A 25,789-nucleotide genomic window follows, 5' to 3' on the forward strand; every position below is an offset into this window, starting at 1 on the left:
TTTGATCGTTTAAATTTTTAATAGATAAAGTAGCAGGGTTATACGCTAGGCAACTTATATACTACAGTTTAACCACCCACTTAAAATAAGCACCTATATTTTTTACTTGTATCTACTCCTCTTATATATAAACCACATTCTTCTTCTACATATACTTCGTTAATAACGTAGGAATAAAGCAACATAGAGAACAAATAGAAGGAACCAAAGAGCATAATGTGAGCGTATTTCCTATTCACTGTCTGACACCAACTAACACATCGGTTGAATCCTCTGTATTATGATTTTCTCTTCGACCAACGCCTTACCAAACAACATAGAACGATAGCAAGGTATTGAGAGAAACATTACTTTTACCAACTATATAGTAGAGCATGTGGTCTGTGGAGAGATCTTTTTTAACTATGCTGAAAAACATAACGGTAAAAAGTGATCTTTTCTACTCTATGGCGTAGTTACATTGCACTTCACTCGTTTGGGCCTTTGAAAACATATATATTTGTTTTTATTCCATTATTTTTCATTGTATATTGTATTTAAATGTACTACTTAGAATATATATTATTGTAACGAATTTGCTTGCAAATCCTCTTATTTGCCTTTTTGCTACGTTCGTATCACTAAACTGTTGAATAAATAACTCCAATATTGAATAATGGAAAAATGGCCTTTATTAAAGTACTTCACAATAACACTTATACTTTGCAATTAGCTGGCTTAATAACCAAACTGATAGCTTAAATTAAACTGACTTTCAAAATAATACTACTATTGCTCGCTAGATATCGTCTTAATCGAAACTGCTTGACAACTCAAATCAAACTGAATTCCAGCGCCTCTACAATTGTCGCCTTTTATACTCTTTGATTTCAACCTTCGCATCTTCTAGGCGCTTCCAGAATCTACTAGTCCAGCAGCTCTCAAACTTCTCAGCTGTAACTACAATTGCACAATTTTATAGTTTTTCTCATTGCATACTTATAGGAGTATCTCAGATATATACATGTGTTTGTGCATTTACTCTCCGCCGCTCGTATACGTACATGGTACATATGTGTACACGCAATTGTTGTTTCGTTTATGTAGATACATAATGATTGATCTATTGATGTGAATTCGCGTCACTGCTTAGCATCGGCTTAGAGATAGCAGCACCCCTTATTTTTGCTAATATTCGTAACACTGCCCTCCACCTAAGTCTGATCGTCCTGATCAGACAAATCTCTCGATCTAAACGCTGCTAGCATCGCCAAATGTACCACTCTTCTATTGCGTGATTTCCCAATTGCTTGTATGTGGTAGATGACATCACTGATCGTCTTCACAACTCTGTACGGGCCTTCCCAACTGCACCGATATTTGCATGGAACACCTTTCCGCCGGTGAGGGTTGTATAGCAGTACCAAATCTCCCTCCCGGAAACCTTCCAAATTATTTTCCTTGTCGTACCTGTGTTTCATCTTACTACTCATTATCCTGGGCCGTTCCCTCGCACACTGTTGCTTGGCCAATGAAGAACTACTTCGCAGAGCTTTGTCTTGACGGATTGACTTTGCATCATCAGTATCGTCTTGACGTTTCACAACAGTAGTGCGCGCTGGCTTGAAACCAAACTTGCATTCTTCCTGGAAAATTCTTTCAGTCGTTTTAGTGCGTCCATTAGGGTTTGTCAATGCCAGTTCTTTTCTTGCAGGTACCTTTGATTTCGCTTTATTTGGCCCATTCGATCCATCAACCTTTGCTCGATCTACTTTCCTTGACTTTCGTGGTCTCTGTCTCCTCCACCAGCACTCGCTTACTGCTGAACCCTTTTCCAAACTGAAGTTAAGTGGTATATCCTGGTTCTTATAGCGCATAATCTTTCTCCGCATATCGATCATGATGTCATGGTCAACTAAGAAGTCCACTCCCAATATGACTTCATCAACAATCTCCGCCACAATGAATTTGTGTAGAACCATGACCTTTCCAATTAATACCTCACATACCACTTCTCCTTGGACTTGGTTATACTCGCCAGTGACCGTACGCAACCTTGCTCCAGGTAACGTTTTTACTCTCCTGTTGACCAAGTCAGATCGAATTAAGGAATGAGATGTCCCCGTATCTACAGTCAGTACAAGCTCTTTACTATCCACATTCCCTCTGATGGTAAGACTGCTTGATTTCCTTCCAATCTGCGACACAGATATCACAGGACATTCAATAGCCGGGGCAAGTTTTCGTTCTTTACATCCGACACGCTCTTGCTCATTTCCGCCAGCTTTGCGTTTACGGCCACCCACATTGTTGGAACTATTAGGACCAAGATCGCAATGACGTGCAATGTGACCTGGGTTGCCGCACTTGAAACATTTAATAACTCCGGCATTCTTCTGTTGAGATCGCTTCAGTGCTTCCAAAATTGTGTCTACCCACTCTGACCTTTCTACTTCCACACGGCGTGCTTTGAAAACTGGCTTACTCAAAAGTGAGGCTGTTTCCTGAGTCAGTGCATGCGATACCGTTTCAGCAAATGTTAGTTTTGGATTCGCATATGTAGCCCGCTTCGTTTCCACATCTCGTATGCCATTTATGAAGCTCATGGTACATATGTGTAGACGCAATTATTGTTTCGTTTATGTAGATACATAATGATTGATCTATTGATGTGGATTCGCGTCACTGCTTAGCATCGGCTTAGAGATAGCAGCACCCCTTATTTTTGCTAATATTCGTAACATTATATTAGAATGGGTCGATTTATTAACCGATATCGAGCCATCGATTTTTCGGTAGGATTTGGGGTCAGGAAAAAAGTTTCACTACGCATACCCAAACAAATAATTTTCGAGCCTGCGAAATTTTATTTTTTTTTTTTTACTTTTTTTGACTTTGATTTTTAAGGGTTTTTTCATGACCTACTAAAAAAATTTTCGGAGGTTAAGTTTCCTTTAAACTATTCTGATCTATTTCGTTGTAGTGCGAATAAAAACAAAGTTTATTGTACCTTACGGCCCAACGTTTCGCCAAATTTCCTTGGCATCATCAGGGGCGTAATATTTTTAGATGTGGCGGTTGACAAAATTACAAATGAAAACTAAATAAAATTTACAAAAATTACACCATTAATTACATAGAAAATCGGTACCATCGATTTGTGGTACACTTTGTCACATTAAACAGGTATACCAACGTTTTTAGCGGACGCTTTTGAGTCGGACGTATGAAATTTTTTTAGTAGGTCATGAAAAAACCCTTAAAAATCAAAGTCAAAAAAAGTAAAAAAAAAATGAAATTTCGCAGGCTCGAAAATTATTTGTTTGGGTATGCATAGTAAAACTTTTTTCCTGACCCCAAATCCTATCGAAAAATCGATGGCGCGATATCGGTTAATAAATCAACCCATTCTAATATAATATATATTCTAAGTATTACATTTAAATACAATATACAATGAAAAATAATGGAATAAAAACAAATATATATGTTTTCAAAGGCCCAAACGAGTGAAGTGCAATGTAACTACGCCATAGAGTAGAAAAGATCACTTTTTACCGTTATGTTTTTCAGCATAGTTAAAAAAGATCTCTCCACAGTCCACATGCTCTACTATATAGTTGGTAAAAGTAATGTTTCTCTCAATATCTTGCTCATTCTTTGTTGTTTGGTAAGACGTTGGTCAAAGAGAAAAGCATAATACAGAGGATTCAACCGATGTGTTAGTTGGTGTCCTTCTATTTGTTCTCTACGTTGCTTTATTCCTACGTTATTAACGAAGTATATGTAGAAGAAGAATGTGCTTTATATATAAGAGGAGTAGATATATACTTAGAATATATATATTAGAATGGGTCGATTTATCAACCGATATCGCGCCATCGATTTTTCGATAGGATTTGCGGTCAGGAAAAAAAAATCACTACTTTGGCTACTGGCTAATTAGAAAAAGTTGTCTTAAAGAAAAATTTGATAAATACTTAGCGTTGTAAAGTACGATATAAATATATTGACAATTACCTTAGTAGTATGGTTTCATTTGACTTGAAAAAAGTTTCATTTGAAATGAAAAAAGTTTCATTTAAAATGAAAAAAGTTTCATTTAAAATGAAAAAAGTTTCATTTAAATGAATAAAGGTTCATTTGCGACTGAAGTTAGTTAGCATGCACGAGTATAAGTGTTTCCTTACCATGACTGCAGCTCTAACCCTGCTTTCCGTCTTTGCGTAACAAACGCTGAATCCGCGAGCGCTGAGTCCAGAAACCTTTCCTCCAGATGAAATCAAACGAACCCTCAAGAGTCAGGGGGAGCTCGCTCGATGCCACTTTACTGTAATGCCACTCTCTGTAAGGCTCGCAGCGCCATTGGTCTGTTTGTCTCCTTCCAAATTATCCGCCACTGCGCATAAGGCAATGAATTTTTTCCGCTGTTTTCCGAGTGTTGAGGTCCGTTTCTCCCTCCTCTGTTCGAAGCGTCATTGGGCTGTTTTTCCACTTCTAATACCTCCGCCTCTACGTTTATACCCTTGTCTATTTCTGCTACTTCCAGGCCCCCGTGGTCTTTTTTCACCTCTCCTGCTTTTAGCATGTTTGTGTTTTTCTTAAGGTTTTCAGCACCACTGATTTGCTCGTGCACCTCTGCCACTGCGCCTTTGCCCCCATCATTTGCCGCTACTGTCAGGTTATGGAGGTCCTTTTCCACCTCCCCTGCTTTTAGCGTATTGGGGTTATTGTCCTGAGGACTCCTCTTTTAAAAGCGCAAGAATATACTACCTGCGCCCCAGGAAAATTTCCCAAGCTTTGAGTGCAACGAAGGATGTAGTACTGGCCCCCCTCCACGGGTCGGGATACGTGGATCACCCTCCAGTCCCGTGTTGGTATGCTCGGGTTCTACCGCTACAGCATGCTAAGCGTGTCTTCCGCCTTCACCACTCGAGGGATCCGAACCTTGGCCTTTGGTATCGTGGGGATAAGTACTCCACCGACCACCTACAACCTTGCGCCATCTTGTTTTTGAAGGTCTGGAACACCTCTCTGCAGCCATTCTAAAGTCGCCTTATTAGTGCAGGTCATCAGTTTAACCCCATCCATCTGTTTAGAAGGCTGGTAGCGGTCTGTTTGGTTCATCATGTAGCATTTTGATCATAATACTGATTAGCTCCCCTTCTACGGATCTCCACCTTTCGGTTGACATCTGCCCATTGGTGAAGCTGCAATCTATCAATAGCACAGTCAGAGACTGTTTCGCAACTTCGCTCATCTTCTTCTCGATGAAAACCGGAGTCTCAGCGTTAGCTCCCTTTAGTATCATCGAGTAGGATGGAGCCTGCCTGTTATCTCCCTTTAGCTTATTATCACTTGCGTCTTTGCTTCTCCAGCCATTATTGTCTTCCTCTTCCTGTATTACAGCTTTTGAGGTACACGGCTTTCCAGTACTTATATTTCCCTCTTCGATCCGCTTTACAGATTTTGAGGTTTGGTTCCTGATAGTGATTTTCACTTCCCCGGCTTGCGACGCCATCGCCTTTTCCTTCGCATCCTTACTTTCTCTTAAAGTTTTTGAGTTCATCTTGGTCGTACGACCACCTGCCCACAAGGCGGGCTCATCGGTCTAATGTTGAAAATGGGGATAAAAACCGTACGCCACAACAGCAGCCCTTGCTGTGATAAGGCCATCATTACTTCCCGAGGCGGCCCGGTATCGGGAAGGCTCCGTTCAAATACAGCCGAATATATCCTTTGGCTGCAAATCGTCCAATAGGCACGGTCCGCATAACACCCTGGATTAGGGGGTTGGCAGTTCTTGCGTCACCGACATCCCGGTTAGAATTACAGTGCTGCGAATAAATATAAACTCAAATATACTTTTTCATATATTTTTTTATTAAGAAAATTAAATTAAACTAAACTTTCGTACAAGTGTACTTACTAGATACAGCGACTTATTAAACATAATTTATTAAATAAATTTAAATATTTTTCGTTTAAACTAAACAGAATCTGCTTATTCGTCCAAAAACTTGAGAATAATTATAAACTCACTATCTCATTTTTCCCTAATATTTTGTGGACCGACCATGGTTTTTGAGTACATCCACTAATCGGCGTGGGACACTTTGAACAAGCTTATTTAGAGTACCACCACGAATCTCCCTCCACGACCTTATGATTCTGTCTTTGAGTTCAGACACTGTCTCAATCGTAAACCTGTCCGGATCGTAAACCTTTCTTGACAGGATTCCCCACAAGTTTTCTATGGGGTTTAAATCTAGGCTTAAAGCTGGCCATGCTAAAACCGGGACACCGAATTCCTCAAACCACTTCTTTGTTGTTTTTGCTGCTTGAATGGGCGCGTTATCTTGCTGGAAAATGAATTCTTCGTCTTCTGATAACGTTATGAAAGGAAGGAGGTATTCAAATAATGTCTGTTGGCATCCTGCCAGAAACAAATGCAATTTCAGACTTAAGTTCACTTTTAAAAGCTGCCCAGACCATGACAGATCCTCCTCCCTGTGCATGTTTAGACATTATTCGAACGTCGTTGCGTAAATCATGCCAGCAGTAGCGATATCCATCTGGACCATTCAAATTGAACTTTTTTTCATCACTGAATATAACGTGTGACCAGATTGTTCCGTTTTGTATGTGCTATTCCGCAAATTTAAGCCTTGCCTCAATGTGCCTTTGTCTTAAAGCCGGTTTTGAAAAGCATTTTCTGTATTGTAGATTTTCTGAAGACGCTGCCCATATTCTCAGGGTACTAGGATGACAGTTTAGGTTCAGTCGGCTTACAACTTTGGATGACGATGCTCCAGTGACTGACATTTCCCGAAGGGCTGCCCGTTTTGTGGTGGAAAACATTTTTTTAGGACGGCCTGAGCGTTTTTTCTTGGCATAGTTTTCACGACCAAGCTTCAAAAAAATTTTAACAACACCTTGTGACCTATTTATTTCGAAAGCGATTTGTCTTTGGGTTTTTCCGCATTTTCGTAAGTCTAATATTCTTTGAATTACAATTTCACTCAACTGTTTTCCACGTGGCATGGCGCCCTTCGATAAATCAAGCAAGGAAAGCATTCTAATAAGAGACTGCACGACTGAGACTGATCCTTAATTCTAAAAGAGAAATGGTAATAACCGCCATACAGTGAAAGATCCTACTAAAACAAAATTTACAGTTACAGAGTTCAATTACATATAGAGTTTATAATTATTCTCAGCAAAAATGCGTTATCACTCCTCATTTTTGTTAAAATAACGGACAATTTCTAATGGGTAAAGGCATCTAGTGAGGTCATTTTTCCCAATAACGGAAATACTATTTGTACACAGTAGCTTGCAAAAAAATGTAAACATCGCTACATAGCAAAAGTAAATAATATATTTGAGTTTATATTTATTCGCCGCACTGTAGTAAGAATGTAAGAATTAGAGTAAATAAGTATATGTTTATGTAATAACTAAGTAGCGCATAAGAAATGAAAGAATTATAAAGTATAAATACGCTGAAGTTTTTAAAATAAAGAAGATTTGGTATTTGGCACTCCAGGGTGCCTCTACCCACAATAATAATCTTGTTGAACTTTTCTGATATCCGGCACTCAATGGTGCCTCTAGCGAACTAACACATTTGATACATTATACACGACAAGGTGCCTGCTATAGTGAGGGTATAAATAGTGTAACTAACACCACTTTGTTTTATATATAGATTAAATCTCCTTAGTACACAAATATTAGCATATACATGCAAAAATACTAGAAATAAAACTTTTGTTTAAGAATTTTAATGAAATGTTCAATATTTTTAACGAAACAGTATTTTTCAAGAGATGTATGCCCTCTTAACCATTTATGTTGCATTAACTTGACAATGCGCATTAATATGTATGTACATATATACATATGTCAAGCTGATATGTTATGAAATTACATACATACATCCGTACATATAAATGTACTCCCGAAGTTAAATAACGCAGCGAATGCTATGTATGTACGTATGTGACAGTTGACAGCGAACAACCGCACGCACTGCATTTTTTGGTAAAAATGTTAATTTTGTTTAAACAATTTTGCTGATATAAGGAATCAAGTATTTTTTTGATACAGAACGAAGGTAAATATTTCACTGCAAAGTAGAATTTTTTAAATCCATCCATCCGTTTATGAGTTATAGCTGTGTAAACAAAAATTTTATGATATTTTACTACTTTTTGGCAATTTGCCACGCCCCTATAATATGTCAATCCATCTCACGTATCTCGGAAACGATTTAATATGACCACATTGAACCTCCTATGCCATCCCGCAAACAAATTTAAGTTAGGACTCTTCTCGCACAGAGAAACGTACATATATTTATGAAAGTACTTTCACTTACCAGAACTATGATCTTCCTTGTTACTGACGCGATAAAACGATGAAGTTGATGTCGCTAACAAATTATCCGATAAGTCTAAACCTAAAGCTGTTGTGCTACTGTCATCAGCTAAATCAGTCCCACGCTCAGTCATTGTTGTCGGTGAATGTTGTCTGTCTCTGCAGGCATTTCTTGTGGGAACAGGCCTGGGCACGGTTGGTGGGCTTTGCCTATGTAGTAACGCTGAAGTTGCTAAAAATTGTTGCTGCTGATGTTGCTGTTGCATTGCCGCTACCATTGCCGCATTCACTCCATTATAAGCAAAATTATGAAACGAAGGAGGTGATAGCCTTGCTGAGGCTGAGTGACCACTGGATGACAAATGCAATGGCAATGATGCACCGCTATAATGTGACCATATTTGTGGAGTATGTCTTAGTGCAGCTAATGCGAAATAGGGATTCATATATGCAGGCGACATTACTGATGGAATGTATGATACTGCTGCAGCTGCGGCAGCCGCTGCTGCTGCCGCTGCTGCAGCGCTGGTTGTGCCACCAGAGACAATAGGGCTCGGAGAAACTATTGAACCCTGTGAGACCGGACTTGAGGTGCCATTAGGTACAGCCGGTGGGAACATGTAGTAATGCTGCAGTGGTGAAGGAACTGTATTACCACTCGGAGATCTACGTTGTAAATGATGCGATCCACCACTACAAGCATTTGCACCTAATACCGGAGTCCTGCGATCATGTGTGGAATATAAGTCATCTAAATGGCGCTCATTTGGTGATAAGCTGCCCCTACTTCCTGCAAGAGCAGTAGGGGAAGCAAATTGTCTCCGTATAGATGCAGTCTTTTTTGGTACAGTTCGTGGAGCAGAATCGCGCTCAGAAGTAGCTTTTGATAGTGATGGCGAACTTTCTCGGCAAATGCTAAGCGAAGAGGATGCTGAATGATTTAATGGAATGTTTGTAGATACTGATATTGGAGATGTTTTGCTTAAAGCTGACGCGTCACGCGGTGATCGTGACTCGGCAGTAGTGCATGACCCTGTGGTGACGGCAGAACAACTCGCCGCAGGTACATACTTTGATGACATATACGGCAAATATAGACCCTGCTTCTGTATTTGCGAATGAGAATTACTGTTTGAATACATTACAGAAGTTGTATCGTGGTTGCTCCCTGGATCAGGCAAATAAGATGTTTTATTTTTAGCTCCCAGCTCACCGATGCTGGCTCCTTCGCGTAACGGTGATACATACGGCGGTGATCGTTTTTTTGGAGCCGAAGTCGATGGGGATTTTCTGCAACCATTTTGATTATTTTGGTCCGGTGATTTCGGGGAGGCGAGCATTGCTCGCAAGTACGACGGATCGTTATATTGTTGTTGAGACGAAACTTGATAGTGCTGCTGATGATATCCCAGACTGCTAACAATTGATGTGTCGCTGGATTGGTTATTAGTACTTGCTTTTGAATTCGATATTGATAATTTTGTACTGTTACAGGCACCTGTCCCTCCTAATAAGGAATGTATGCTGTATGAGCTATACAGACGAGTAGGAGCCGATGTGGTTACTGTCTGTATTGTGTTCTCGGTTTTCGAAAATGCCAAAGATGACAGGTGCACTCCATTTCCACTTGAAATTGGCGCGCTAAAGCCAGTCTGACTCTTTGGCGATTTAGTACTATGTTGAAAATGAGCGGATGATGCGACATTACTCTTCGCACGGCTTCGCTTTCCTCCTGACACATTAAAGTTATCCTCTAAAGACACTTTTTCAAATTCTCGCAGGATACGTTTTCGTGGAGATACGTGCTGTTGGGGAGCCTCAACTAAACGTGTTGCTGTCAAGGCATTTGATGGTGATACCTATAATAAAAGTAGAAAGTAATGAAAAGATTGTATAAATATCTAAGTACATATGACATTCTTCTTTACCTTGTGTGACTGTGACTTGACATCACCAGCTCCAGTCTTTTTAGATAGTTTCTCTGTGAGTACAGGAACCCTATCTATCAATTTTTGTACAATTGCATTTAATTTTAGTCGGTTTTTTGGGATACAGTCGGATTTTTTTGATTCTCCCGTTTCACGAAAACAACTATCATTCATACAAGCTTTTACTGGCTGGACAAGTTTGAGAGCGTCACTTGCCTCACCATCAATCTTAGATTTTGATCCCTCATGATTATTTAAGGTGGTCGAGGAATGTTCTTCACTGGTATTCATTTTTTCTGAACCGCATTGACCAGATGCCTCCTCCGTGGAAGGAACAGTGTCATCTGGTGTTTCGTTCGTTGCTATTATTTCTTCGTCTTTACTAGGTGATTTGGGTGTTGTGATTGGCGAGGGTGTATGAGGTTTATCATCCATTCGAACATCTGCACTATCGTTGCCCGTTAATGTTGCTGTGGACGAACTTGAGCAACCATCTTCTTCATGAATTAATTCCGGATTTATATTACCATTTCGACTTTTGGACAACCCTTCACTTTCTTTTTCTCTCTCATTATTCACATTCTCTATGTCATGTTGTCTGGAGATCTGCAAGACTGTAGTTTGATCTACCTTGGTCTCTTGATTTTCAAAAAGAACTATACCACTACGAAGCAGGGTAGTATCATATGGCCTGCGACGTTTTCTACGAGCAATTTGTAACGCGGATCTAGTCAAAACAATTGCCCTAGGCCGTTGATAATAAAGAGACATAGCCTTTGAAATACCAGTTCGAGGGGATATTTGCTTCCAACAGTGATCCCGTTGCCAAGGTGACGATTGAACCGAGCTGTTGTCGTCAGAGACTGGAATTAAATTTATAAAATATCCGATTACGCAGAAACTAAGATAATTAATACTTACAACTAAAAGATGTTGAGCTTTCATTTTTTGCGAATGCAATGGAAGTGGCTAGTGTAGGAGTAACTGTTGATGATGTCGCTGATGGTGAACGAAACATCTTACGTGGAACTGGTATCCACCGGCTTTTTTCTCCCTCTTTAGATCGCGCCAGCTCCAATATAACTTTTCCGTCTACAAATGAAGAAAATATATCTATATAATAAAGATTCCATTTAATACGAACTATAGTTTAAAGAAACACGTCACTATAGCTCTATAATAGCTCTATATCCAAACGTAATGCATTATTACATTCGAACAGGAAAATTTAAAATGTAATCATTAGAGCTATAATCCTTACATAATTTAAGAACTATCATGTAGGTATTAAATACGGCCTATATACTATACTATACTATACGCAGCACGAGTGTGGTACGGATCTAAACGGACCCATCAAGAAAATATATTAGCAGCATACCGAGTTGCAGCTATAAGAATCCCAAGTGCTTATCGGACGGTGTCCGACGACGCGATAATGGTCCTAACCCGGAAAATCCCAGTGGACTTACTGACAAGCGAATATCGAGCGACCATCTGAAGACGCCAAGAAAAGAGCAACACAGAAACAATAGCTAAATGGCAAGAACGGTGGGAGGCAGAGTAAAGGGCGTTGGACCTTCACATTAGTGAACCACGAGAAATTAAGTATCAGAAATGTGCAACAAGAAGGAATGCTGGATGGCAGTGAGCAAAATGGCATTTATAGTCACGACACGCCTGATGGATACTGAGGGAGCTCTTAAAAAATGATAAATATGGAACGCCACCCTGAAGTAATGCGACGGTTCCAAAACTGGGCTTGTTTTTTAGTCTACGGATACACTGTTGCTGCGACGGCAACAATTATGGTGCATTAGGCATTTCAATATGAAACCATTGTCCGTTCACAGCTAATAAATTCTGCTTATTATTTACATACAACCAAGAATATGAATTAACCAAATATTCCCATTTCACATGAATATCGATCTGCTGACTTTGCATACAAATCTACATGTATGCATGGTAGTACAAATATACATATATGCATGGTAGTACAAATATACATATATGCATGGTAGTACAAATATACATACATGCATATTAATACAAATCTACATGCATGTATAGTAATACAAATATACATATATGCATAGCAATACAAATCTACATATATGCATAATAACACAAATCTACATATACTGCATATATGCATATTAATACAAATCTACATATATGCATAACAATACAAATTTACATATATACTCTGTAATACAAATGTACTTATTTTTAGTTGTTAGTATTAGGACATTTGTAAATGTGTAGGTTAAGTAATTATCTATAAAAAGGGAAAGAATTTTTGTAATAAAGGGAATATTGATCTGACCATCAAAGTCAACACATCTTAACTTATTAACTTTTCATGGCGATCCTGCCAGCCTGATCTTCCATTAGCTGAAAAATTTGCTCTTAAGCAAAATTCGCTAGATCTTGCTGGAGGAAGATCTTGACAGTTCAGATCAAAAATTAGCACAACTGCTAAAAAAGATCTGACTGGCCAGAGATTGTAACCATTTTTAAACAACTAAAAAAATTTTCAAAAAAAAAAAAAAGGAGGATAAAGAACACAAACAGTAATACTATGTGGCACCAGTAAATATCAGAACTCTAACAAGGGGAAGCCTTTTTGGCAAGGATTCGAAACTGTACTACTATGTGGCACCAGGAAAGATTGAAATTTTAACAAAGGAAGCCTTTTCGGCGAGGATTCGATAAAAACGGAATATTACTACATTACCATAAAAACGGAACAGCAAGCGAGCATAGAAGTGGAATAAAAATTAGCAGCAAAACAGGATCAAAGGATATCATTACCATTGGCGGCGTACCAGCAATATAAAGTATAAGTATAAAATTTAGAATCAATTGAGCGGCCTTTATGGACGCTAAACTATGAGCAAAAACGAAAGTTTTTGCTTAGGGTTTTTTTTTTTTTTTTAAAAATAGGAATTAAAGAAAAAAAAAAATGTAAAACACTTCTTTTCACAAAAATTTTTTCTGAAAGAAAATCAAAATGTACTAAATTTTAAAGAATTTTTCTTTGCTTAAAAAATTAAAAATAATAGCATAAAAAACTACTTTGTTAAAATTTTGAAAAAAAAAAGACTTTTGAGTAAATTGGAATGCCAGCTAAATACGGGGAGCACCCCATTGCATGGGAAGATAGTGTAACAATAGATAATGAAAGAAAACTGCAATGGTTAAAATCATTCTGGAAAAAATAGGTATGACTAGGGAACCTACAATAGAAGATGTAACAAACCCTACAACAAGGGAAGAAGAAACAGTTAGGATGTTACGAATGGTCTTCCCAAATGAAAAATAAATTTTTAAACGTAATAACAAATTTTAGAATTAAAATCTAATTTTAGACAACACTCTGTAAAGTAAATTCAAAGAAAAAATCGATTTCAATTTTAATAAAACAAGAAATGTTAAAATATTAACTTCAGGAAAATTTTTTTTAGAAAATTTTGAACAGTAGTTTCTATAACATTAATTAAATAAGGAAAAATATTATTACCAAAATTATTCTTAGATCTTTATAATGCCAAATAAATCAGGCAAAAATGGCATAAAAACTAATTTTTAAAATATTATGTAAATTGAAAAAATTTTTTATAAAAATGCTAAAATTAAACAAATATTGTCAACACAATTTTTCTTAAACTGTTATGTCAACTAAATAAGGAAAATAATAAAAATAAAATGGAGTGCATAGGATGAAAGAATAAAATCGAAAAATTTTATTAAAAATTAAAATTTAGTTCATTACTCATAGAAGAAGGAAGATAATTATATTTCAAAATGTCTTGGTGGACAAAAATAGCCCAAGGCATTATGATAGCCATAGCTGGCTATGAATTCGGCAAAGAAACCTCTGAAGAGGAAATAGTTGACAACAAATTGGTAAAATATGAGCCACAAGCCCAAGTGGACACAAAAACTACAGACATTTGGCTAGGTGCTTTAATATGCACGATAGGGCTATTAATCATAGCGATAGCCGGTATTCTTAAAAACTATATGAAAATCAAATATATGCAAACGAATAACGTGCAACAACGCGTATAAAATTTTTTTTTTGCCCTTCTACCCAAATTTCCAAACTCAAAGCTGAGAAGAGCAATAAATAATTGAAGTAAAATCTCAAATAGTAAGTCTCAAAATGTCACAATCGACAGTAAAGGTAGCTCTGCCTAATGCGAACAGCAAATCCAAAATTCGCATAATTCCTTCGATTGCCCCTGACAAAGATGGTCAGGAAGCAATAGGAAATTCTAGGACAGTGGAAGTAAGCAACACCTAACGAAAAAAAAAATACTAATATTTTACAACCAGCCCATAACAACAAGCATGAAGAAAAAGTCACAACGAGAACCTATATATATATAGATAAATATTAAAGCGATATATAAATTTGCAAGAAAAGACTAGTCGCGCTCGTTTTCATCTTAGGATAGAAAAATCGTAGCGTAGAAAAATTTTCAAGCAACCAGATTGTTAAGGAAGTTATTGACTTAGGACAATATTCGACCAGGCATAAAAGAAATGCCGGCAATCCAGGACTTGAAATTTATAAGGAAAACACAGTTGTCCTGAGGGACAAATTGGTGAAAATAATTGATTATTTACTGCAGTAGGCGAATTTATAAAATAATAAATGGTACCCAAGTTCTCAAAGATCAAATAATTGCACTAACCAAAGAGGTTATGCATGTGGTAATCCCGGTATGAAAATAAAAATAACTCTTCATAAAAGTCATGACGATTCTGTTTTGGTGGCCGCCGCAGAAATCGCATGACACATAAGATCAAAGATATTGCTGGAAAATAGGGAAATTATCGAAAATATAAAAATAACATTTAATAATAAATGATATAACTATGAAAAGGTGTTATTTAATAAAAATAATTAAAGAAATATATATAAGTATGAGGTGTTTCAGCTATAAACACTCGCTTTTATAGATATCATAATTTTAGGAAAAATATTTTTACTTTAACTCCGGTAAAATAGAATAGGAAATAGTAATAGGAAATATCTTTTACGCTAAATAGAATTGCATAGTAGTACGAAATATTCTTACTTCAATTGACTAGAAAATGATAATGAGAAAACCAACACAAAAAAAAATCTATTATTAACTCAGAATTTAATAAAAACCAGGCTCAACCATAGTATTCCAATTTACTCGGTTAGTTAATAAAAATTTCCAAAGACAAGCTGATTTTAAGTGAGTGCACACATTTAAAATCCGGCTATAAAATAAATACAAGAAATAAAATAAGTAAAATAAATAAAATAATTGTTAAATTTAAAATTTTTCCTATACGTTAAATTTAAAATTTGAAAAAAAAAGATTTGTACAAAATATTGAAAAAAAAAAACATATATAAAATGTAAAAATAATAAAAGTATCAAGGTCAGCAAATTAGAAACAAAATACGCAACCTCGCTCACTACAATTTCAAGTTAAGGTAAAATACCAAAATCACTTAAATGAGACCAAAGAGTCTTATACAATTGTTCACAAAACAATTATATAATACTCTTTTTCTAAGGCGGATGGTGTAGCATTATGCGTCATGGCCACTTATGCAATACATTTACGGCATTACGCATCATGAACTTCTATGCTAAATACTTCTTAGTAACAATCATATTACAATATTATACAACATAAATTATTGAACTAACACAGCGGTTAGCTAACATCAATGGAATGCCGAATATGAAACCCTTGTCCGTTCACAGCTAATAAATTCTGCTTATTATTTACATACAACCAAGAATATGAATTAACCAAATATTCCCATTTCACATGAATATCGATCTGCTGACTTTGCATACAAATCTACATGTATGCATGGTAGTACTAATATACATATATGCATGGTAGTACAAATATACATACATGCATATTAATACAAATCTACATGCATGCATAGTAATACAAATATACATATATGCATAACAATACAAATCTACATATATGCATAATAACACAAATCTACATATATGCATATTAATACAAATCTACATATATGCATAACAATACAAATTTACATATATACTCTGTAATGCAAATGTACTTATTTTTAGTTGTTAGTATTAGGATATTTGTAAATGTGTAGGTTAAGTAATTAGCTATAAAAAGGGAAAGAATTTTTGTAATAAAGGGAATATTGATCTGATGATCAAAGTCAACACATCTTCTTGTTTATCAACTTTTCACAACCATATAGTTGAATGATTTATACAAAACAATCAAATGTTCTCATCCCGTTGACGTTTTCGCTTATTCTGACAAGTTCGGCATTCATATTTTAGAGGGCTTTCTATCATATCATATCGTTAGAGAGAAGTTTTTTTGGTGGGCACGGAATCATAACGCCAGCCGCACTCCAGACTTTTCAGCTCATCTATTATATTCTAGCTAAGGCGGACGAACTTTTGGTGCTAAGACAATGCGGACGGACAATCGATCCCATTTTTGAGGGATGGGTCGGCACACTACCTCTATACCACAGCGACGGGATTTGGCCGTAAAGCTGGTGACGTCAGCCTCCGTTCCAACATACTCCAACTGGAAGATGATGTTCAGGTTAACTGCAAGGAGCTACAGCGTCTTTGCTGACCTGGGGAAGTTATGGGGGATCATCACTGAGTTGAAGGTGACAGATGGAGGAAGACTTGATCTTCTTGTTGCTCCAATGTGCGTCAGTTATAGCGAAACACAAAAATCGATTTTAAAACAATGTGTTACAATTTTCCACAAATATCATACATTTTTATTTATTGAAATTTAAAAAAGTGAAAAATGACAAACCAACACTTTTTTTCATTTTTTGTGTTTTTTTTTGTTTGGCATTTCCACAAGTTTAAGCATTGTTCAAATATATGGTTGGCTCATCTGTCAAGCAACAAATTATGTCTGTTCAAATTGTCAAAATCTGTTTATTGGTACTAGGCGAATGGAATGAAATGAAAACAAAAAACATAGCAGTTTTTGTGTGTGGTAAGAAAATGTTATCAATGTGTTGGTTTCATTTTGAGTTCGCCATCTCCTTTTGACAATCCCATCGACCATGCAATGATAAAAATAAAATCAGCTGAGATGAGCCAACCATATTATTGAGACATGAGTTTAAGAGAGTGATTTTAAATTTTTTTATAAATCAAAAAACCATTATGGCCGCCGAGAAGAATGGTTTTACCGTCTTATAGTTTTATCACGGATTTGACTATACGTTTAAATATATAATAACTATATAAGCCAATACAAGAGTTGTTTAGACAAAAAGATTAACGTAACTTTATATTCCCCAAAAGAATATAGAAAACGTTTTGCACAAAACTACTTTTTTTGAGCAAATTTGTACGAAAAATTAAGCAATCAAAATGTATTACTTATTTAATAATTTGGGAAAAATTTAAACAACGTGACATCAGGACGGACAAGGCGACAGCTGTTTCGATTAAAAAAATAAAAAATAAATGAAAGGCGCGATAACCTCCAAGAGATCTTAGGCCGAACTTCTCTTCCATTCCTCTGATCCATTCTTACAACCTTTGTTAAATACTTTTAAAAATCTGGAAGAAAGAGGCTTAAATATTAATACAAGAACCGGAAGTAAAAAAATATATTTTGTATTAGCTAATATTCTTGGAGATAATGCAGGACTTAACGATATACTTGGATTTACTACTTCGTTTAATTGTAATTTTTACTGTCGCTTTTGTGTTCGTGCGAAAGAGGACATGACAAAAGATTGTTTAGCTTACCCTCAGTATTCAAGAAGCATAGAAAATTATGAAAATGCGGTATTGCAAAATAATGTAAAGATAACAGGTATTAAATCGAACTGCATATTTAATAATTTGAAGCTTTTTCATGTAACAGATAACTTTGTGGTCGATATTATGCATGACTGGTTTGAGCGTGTTTACAGGTACCATGATGGAATTATAGAAGGTGGCGGATGTAAGCAGTTTCTCGCTCTAACGCCGCCATCTTGAACGCCCTTAGAAATAAGAATGTTGTCGCTTAACAAAACTCCTTTTTTATTCAATGGAAAATGTGTATGTAAAACATTACAAATCGTTTTTTCTAAAAAAATATACAACGGCATCCCTTTTTTCTCAAATTCCGTTTTCTCTTGACTTTTCTACTATTCAAACTTATGACAATTCTCATACAATAATTTTGTTAATTCAACAAAATTATTAAAATCTGCACATTTTAGGCGTTAAATGCTGGTAAGATGCATTGTAGTTTAAATAATACAAATGGTAATTGTTTTAAATATGTTTTTACAGCTTCCTTTGTGCGTTTTGTTGGTACCGAATGAGAACATGTGCTGAATGAGAACATGTCTGGGCCACCGACAGAGATATTTAGGCTCAATGAATTCCAAAAGATGTTAACAAAACCTAAAAAACGACCCCGGATCGCTCCCGAAATACGGGTTGGATTCGTAATACTTTTGAGTACATCTGTCGACATTGGGGATAAAAATTATTTTTATTATTAATTATTATTATAATTGCATAAAGGAAATTAAGTCTTATTACTTACTATACCTTTCATGAAAATAAAATGGAATATCAAAGTTGGTTGAAAATGCTAAGGCCTTAAAGGAGAACAGATAAATGATGTATATTGGAACGATTTTCCGTCATCCCTTGTCAAATTTGGTTTTGAGACAAACCGGTTTCGGCGTTGTGCCATCATCAGTGTCGATTTTCGTTCTGATCTGTTGGTGTCATTTGTCCTGTATTTATAGTTCGTAGGTATATGAGCAGGTATTGTCAAATTGATGCTTGTGTATATTTAGTTATGTGTATGTGCTGTATTTCATTCAGAACAGGGTGGTTTACTAATCGATTTGTGTGGCTGACTGGGGTAGGTAGAAATCTGTGATTTTAGTCGTTTGACCTTCTTTGTCGGTTTTTTGTTTTGGTGTGTTAATTGTTTTGTGTTTATTTGTTGTTGTGTGTTTGTCTGTTGTACCTGTGTGATTAAGTTGTTTCCTGTAAACAAGTTTTAAAGGCTCGAATATTGTGTCAGAAATTGTGTTTATCTGTTCGTTTATTATTCTACCGTCGAATGTTTTCTGTTTGTAGATTTCCATGTTTTCGAGTACGTTGAGACGTCGGCCCTTTTCTTGTATGTGAAGAACCCTAACTGTTTTATTGATGTTTGCTGGGGAACATTCATTCTCGACCATGTGATTCGCGAAGTTAGACTCGGGTATAATGTGTGGATTCCGTATTTTTTTGTTGTAATCTCTAATATGTTCTCTGAACCTCGTTCTTATTTGCCGTCCTGTTTGTCCTATGTAACTATGCTGGCATCCGCAGGTAAGCTTGTATACGCCGTGGCTGCTAAACGGATCCTCTGAGTTAATGTTAGTTCTTAGTTTTCGCCCTAGATTGTTCGATGTTTTGAATGCTGTGTTAATGTTGTATTTTTTAAGGAAGTTTGCCAATTTATATGTTGCTTTTCCAGTATATGTCATAGTCGTCCAGCTACTATTTTCCTTTTCATTATTTCTTTTTGGTTCTCCATTTGTCCTTCTGAGCTTATCTACTAGTGCTTTTTTATATCCGTTGTTTGCAGCGATATTATATATGACCTCAAGTTCTCTCTTATATGCCTCTTGTGTAAGAGGTGTTCTTTCAAGTCTATTTACCAAGTGCCTTAATGCTGCATTTTTATGATGTTGAGGGTGATTTGAGGTATTGTGTATTATTGTGTCGGTGGCCGTTGACTTTCTATATATGTCATAGTTAAATCTTTTGGCTTCTTTATCAATATTTATCGAAAGGTCTAGATAGTTGATTCCTCCGTCTTTTTCGGTTTCCATTAAAAATTTTATATTGCCGTGCTGTTTGTTGAGGTACTCCAGTACGAGCTCTTCGTTATTAGTAGTTAAAACGCATATTATGTCATCCACGTATCTAGCATAAAATGACACGCCTAATTTAGACTTCAGCTCCTGTATGTACTTTTCTTCCAGATTTTGCATGAACACTTCCATAAGAATTGCTGATGTGGGGCTTCCCATTCCAAGACCGTTTGTTTGTCTATATATTTTATTGTTGAATTTAAAATAGTTTTGACGTAAAGTGGTTCTTAGCGTATTTGTGATTTGCATACTTTTCACTTTGTTTTTTGTGTTATGAACTATTGTTGAGCTAACTATGTCCAAAGTCTCCGATAGTGGTATAGATGGGTATAGATCTTTTATGTCAAAAGATATCAATTTGCTGTTTCTTGTTAGCTTTACGGTCTCGAGTCTCTCTATTAGTTCTGTTGTGTTAGCTATTGCATATTCGTTCCTTAGCTCCAGAGTGTCTATCAATATCGTTTTTAAATATCTGGACAGTTTGTAACATGGTGCCGATTTAAAATTAATGATGGGCCTCATTGGCGTGTCCGGCTTGTGGATTTTTGGTAGCGCAACCAGTGGAGGAGCCGAAGGGTTCATTTGGACCAATCTATGTGCCATGTTAGAATCTACTATATTTGATGCATTTTTTATAGCAACTTTGATTTGTTTTTGGTATTCATCTGTGGGATCCTCTCTCATTCTACGACATTTCATTTCCTCTATGAGATCCTCGGTTTTGGATATATATTGCTCTTTTTCGATTAGCACAGTGGTGTTTCCTTTGTCCGCTTTCGTTGTGACAATATTGTTTTTCCTTAGTTTATGCCGTAGATTCTTTATTGTTTTCTCCTCTGTATTCGGTTTTTGTCCTTCCTGTGCTTTCACCTCCTTTCTTATGATTTCCCTGCACATGTGTCTTGCGTGCTCCTGTTCTTCCTGTGGTACCAATGATATTGCGATCTCCGCATCTACAATCGCTTGCTCCGTTTTTCTTACTGTATTCTGGTCCATGATATTGTGCTTCAGGCCCTTTTCGAGAAGTTGTGCCTCTTCCTTGGTAATGGCCACTGTTGTGAGGTTAACGAACTTGTCATGAAACTGGTGAGTGTTTTGGTTTTGGTTACCCTCTCGTCGTCCTGCCAGCTTGTCCAATTTTCGGTTCAGCGACCTGTATTTTTGTTGTAGTTCCTGATCGACCTCTGTCTTAATGCGGTCGAAACATTCCATTAATACAGTCGTAGGTAGCTGTTCTGCCAATCTTAAATGGATAGATAATAACTCGGCATTTATCTCATCCTTCTTCGAGTATAAGCTTTCCAACTCATATTTTAAAAAATCCTTTTCCGCTTTTCTAACTGTTTTCCTGCTAGATTTGGTATTTGCCTTTATTGTTATTTTTGCGAATTTCGGAGTAACATTCAAGTCCAGGCATTGTTTGTTGAACCAAATGCTCGCCTTTGCTTTATATATTTTCAGTAGGCGTCGCTTGTAAATTGTTAGTAGTCCGTTCGCGTTCAAGTTAAAAGCCTGACAAGCAATAACTGACTTATCTTGTTTGGTTGATTTTCCGACAGGTTGGATAAATGATGTATATTGGAACGATTTTCCGTCATCCCTTGTCAAATTTGGTTTTGAGACAAACCGGTTTCGGCGTTGTGCCATCATCAGTGTCGATTTTCGTTCTGATCTGTTGTTGTCATTTGTCCTGTATTTATAGTTCGTAGGTATATGAGCAGGTATTGTCAAATTGATGCTTGTGTATATTTAGTTATGTGTATGTGCTGTATTTCATTCAGAACAGGGTGGTTTACTAATCGATTTGTGTGGCTGACTGGGGTAGGTAGAAATCTGTGATTTTAGTCGTTTGACCTTCTTTGTCGGTTTTTTGTTTTGGTGTGTTAATTGTTTTGTGTTTATTTGTTGTTGTGTGTTTGTCTGTTGTACCTGTAACGGACTACTAACAATTTACAAGCGACGCCTACTGAAAATATATAAAGCAAAGGCGAGCATTTGGTTCAACAAACAATGCCTGGACTTGAATGTTACTCCGAAATTCGCAAAAATAACAATAAAGGCAAATACCAAATCTAGCAGGAAAACAGTTAGAAAAGCGGAAAAGGATTTTTTAAAATATGAGTTGGAAAGCTTATACTCGAAGAAGGATGAGATAAATGCCGAGTTATTATCTATCCATTTAAGATTGGCAGAACAGCTACCTACGACTGTATTAATGGAATGTTTCGACCGCATTAAGACAGAGGTCGATCAGGAACTACAACAAAAATACAGGTCGCTGAACCGAAAATTGGACAAGCTGGCAGGACGACGAGAGGGTAACCAAAACCAAAACACTCACCAGTTTCATGACAAGTTCGTTAACCTCACAACAGTGGCCATTACCAAGGAAGAGGCACAACTTCTCGAAAAGGGCCTGAAGCACAATATCATGGACCAGAATACAGTAAGAAAAACGGAGCAAGCGATTGTAGATGCGGAGATCGCAATATCATTGGTACCACAGGAAGAACAGGAGCACGCAAGACACATGTGCAGGGAAATCATAAGAAAGGAGGTGAAAGCACAGGAAAGACAAAAACCGAATACAGAGGAGAAAACAATAAAGAATCTACGGCATAAACTAAGGAAAAACAATATTGTCACAACGAAAGTGGACAAAGGAAACACCACTGTGCTAATCGAAAAAGAGCAATATATATCCAAAACCGAGGATCTCATAGAGGAAATGAAATGTCGTAGAATGAGAGAGGATCCCACAGATGAATACCAAAAACAAATCAAAGTTGCTATAAAAAATGCATCAAATATAGTAGATTCTAACATGGCACATAGATTGGTCCAAATGAACCCTTCGGCTCCTCCACTGGTTGCTCTACCAAAAATCCACAAGCCGGACACGCCAATGAGGCCCATCATTAATTTTAAATCGGCACCATGTTACAAACTGTCCAGATATTTAAAAACGATATTGATAGACACTCTGGAGCTAAGGAACGAATATGCAATAGCTAACACAACAGAACTAATAGAGAGACTCGAGACCGTAAAGCTAACAAGAAACAGCAAATTGATATCTTTTGACATAAAAGATCTATACCCATCTATACCACTATCGGAGACTTTGGACATAGTTAGCTCAACAATAGTTCATAACACAAAAAACAAAGTGAAAAGTATGCAAATCACAAATACGCTAAGAACCACTTTACGTCAAAACTATTTTAAATTCAACAATAAAATATATAGACAAACAAACGGTCTTGGAATGGGAAGCCCCACATCAGCAATTCTTATGGAAGTGTTCATGCAAAATCTGGAAGAAAAGTACATACAGGAGCTGAAGTCTAAATTAGGCGTGTCATTTTATGCTAGATATGTGGATGACATAATATGCGTTTTAACTACTAATAACGAAGAGCTCGTACTGGAGTACCTCAACAAACAGCACGGCAATATAAAATTTTTAATGGAAACCGAAAAAGACGGAGGAATCAACTATCTAGACCTTTCGATAAATATTGATAAAGAAGCCAAAAGATTTAACTATGACATATATAGAAAGTCAACGGCCACCGACACAATAATACACAATACCTCAAATCACCCTCAACATCATAAAAATGCAGCATTAAGGCACTTGGTAAATAGACTTGAAAGAACACCTCTTACACAAGAGGCATATAAGAGAGAACTTGAGGTCATATATAATATCGCTGCAAACAACGGATATAAAAAAGCACTAGTAGATAAGCTCAGAAGGACAAATGGAGAACCAAAAAGAAATAATGAAAAGGAAAATAGTAGCTGGACGACTATGACATATACTGGAAAAGCAACATATAAATTGGCAAACTTCTTTAAAAAATACAACATTAACACAGCATTCAAAACATCGAACAATTTAGGGCGAAAACTAAGAACTAACATTAACTCAGAGGATCCGTTTAGCAGCCACGGCGTATACAAGCTTACCTGCGGATGCCAGCATAGTTACATAGGACAAACAGGACGGCAAATAAGAACGAGGTTCAGAGAACATATTAGAGATTACAACAAAAAAATACGGAATCCACACATTATACCCGAGTCTAACTTCGCGAATCACATGGTCGAGAATGAATGTTCCCCAGCAAACATCAATAAAACAGTTAGGGTTCTTCACATACAAGAAAAGGGCCGACGTCTCAACGTACTCGAAAACATGGAAATCTACAAACAGAAAACATTCGACGGTAGAATAATAAACGAACAGATAAACACAATTTCTGACACAATATTCGAGCCTTTAAAACTTGTTTACAGGAAACAACTTAATAACACAGGTACAACAGACAAACACACAACAACAAATAAACACAAAACAATTAACACACCAAAACAAAAAACCGACAAAGAAGGTCAAACGACTAAAATCACAGATTTCTACCTACCCCAGTCAGCCACACAAATCGATTAGTAAACCACCCTGTTCTGAATGAAATACAGCACATACACATAACTAAATATACACAAGCATCAATTTGACAATACCTGCTCATATACCTACGAACTATAAATACAGGACAAATGACAACAACAGATCAGAACGAAAATCGACACTGATGATGGCACAACGCCGAACCCGGTTTGTCTCAAAACCAAATTTGACAAGGGATGACGGAAAATCGTTCCAATATACATCATTTATCCAACCTGTCGGAAAATCAACCAAACAAGAGAACAGATAAATATCTTGATGAAATTCAATGAGTGGGTATGCTTTGGTGTCCGATGAATCATTTGTCTAAACCGAATCGATATATATCGCATGCAACCGATTTGTCGGATAAGGGAGTTTTCAAAAATTTCCATTAATTTTAACAGCTAGGAGCTTTTATAATATATATGCTATACAAATGATTGTTCAGATTTAATGAACTTTTGAAATTTCATCAGATATTCGTTCAGATCCATAAAGGAAAGGCACAGCCTAAGGCAGTCCTGTCCTTAATTGTTTTTATCGTAAAATTTCACTACAATCATGTAACCTAACCTACTTTCTATATTTTGAGAGTATGAAATTAAATACTATATTACCTTCCTACTATTTTACCCTTATTTTATGCCCCCTACAACCTAGAGCTAAGGGCGGTCGATATGACAGCTGTCAAATCTTCATCTACCTTCTATCATTACATTATGCCATTGGCTCCCAACCCCTGCCTACAGTTGATATGAGCGTCGAATTTTAATGGTGGGTGACCAACAAGAAATCTTGTCACAGCGGAAACTTCTCAGGTTTACGCGATAAAGACTCAAATTCAGAACTTCAACTTATATCCAAAGTAATTTATACACTTACTATTGTATGTTGTTAAATTTTTCCACCACTCCGCTGGAAGGATCAGGTGGAAAACGATTTAAACTCCCTTGGTGTGACCAATTGGCGCCAGTTGGCAGAGCCAAGAAGCGGCTGGCGCACCTTGTTGGACGGCCATAACCGTTTAAACGGTTAAGCGCCAATTAAGTAAGTTATACTACAGGACAGTGTTAGGCTGCTAATACCCGTTCAAAACTGTCAGGAGCGTGTTCAAAAGACA

At 36.7% G+C, this 25,789-nt stretch overlaps 1 protein-coding gene across 8 annotated transcripts in view; it reads right to left on the reverse strand.

The window, feature by feature from the left end:
* The window catches only part of H (Hairless), a 182,652-nt gene that overhangs the window by 75,913 nt on the left and 80,950 nt on the right, over positions 1-25,789 (reverse strand). For 7 of the 8 annotated variants that reach the window (XM_067763735.1, XM_067763737.1, XM_067763734.1 and 4 more), the window contains 3 exons: positions 11,211-11,381; positions 10,290-11,152; positions 8,363-10,220 (listed from right to left, as the gene is read on the reverse strand). In XM_067763735.1, the coding sequence (XP_067619836.1) occupies positions 8,363-10,220; positions 10,290-11,152; positions 11,211-11,381 (2,892 nt within the window). Of the gene's footprint in view, positions 1-7,744; positions 8,278-8,362; positions 10,221-10,289; positions 11,153-11,210; positions 11,382-25,789 lie in introns of those variants that run through there. The other variant, XM_067763741.1, reaches the window with a different exon arrangement.

The sequence above is a fragment of the Eurosta solidaginis genome, chromosome 1 (assembly GCF_040869045.1).
Source record: "Eurosta solidaginis isolate ZX-2024a chromosome 1, ASM4086904v1, whole genome shotgun sequence".
NCBI lineage: Eukaryota > Metazoa > Arthropoda > Insecta > Diptera > Tephritidae > Eurosta > Eurosta solidaginis.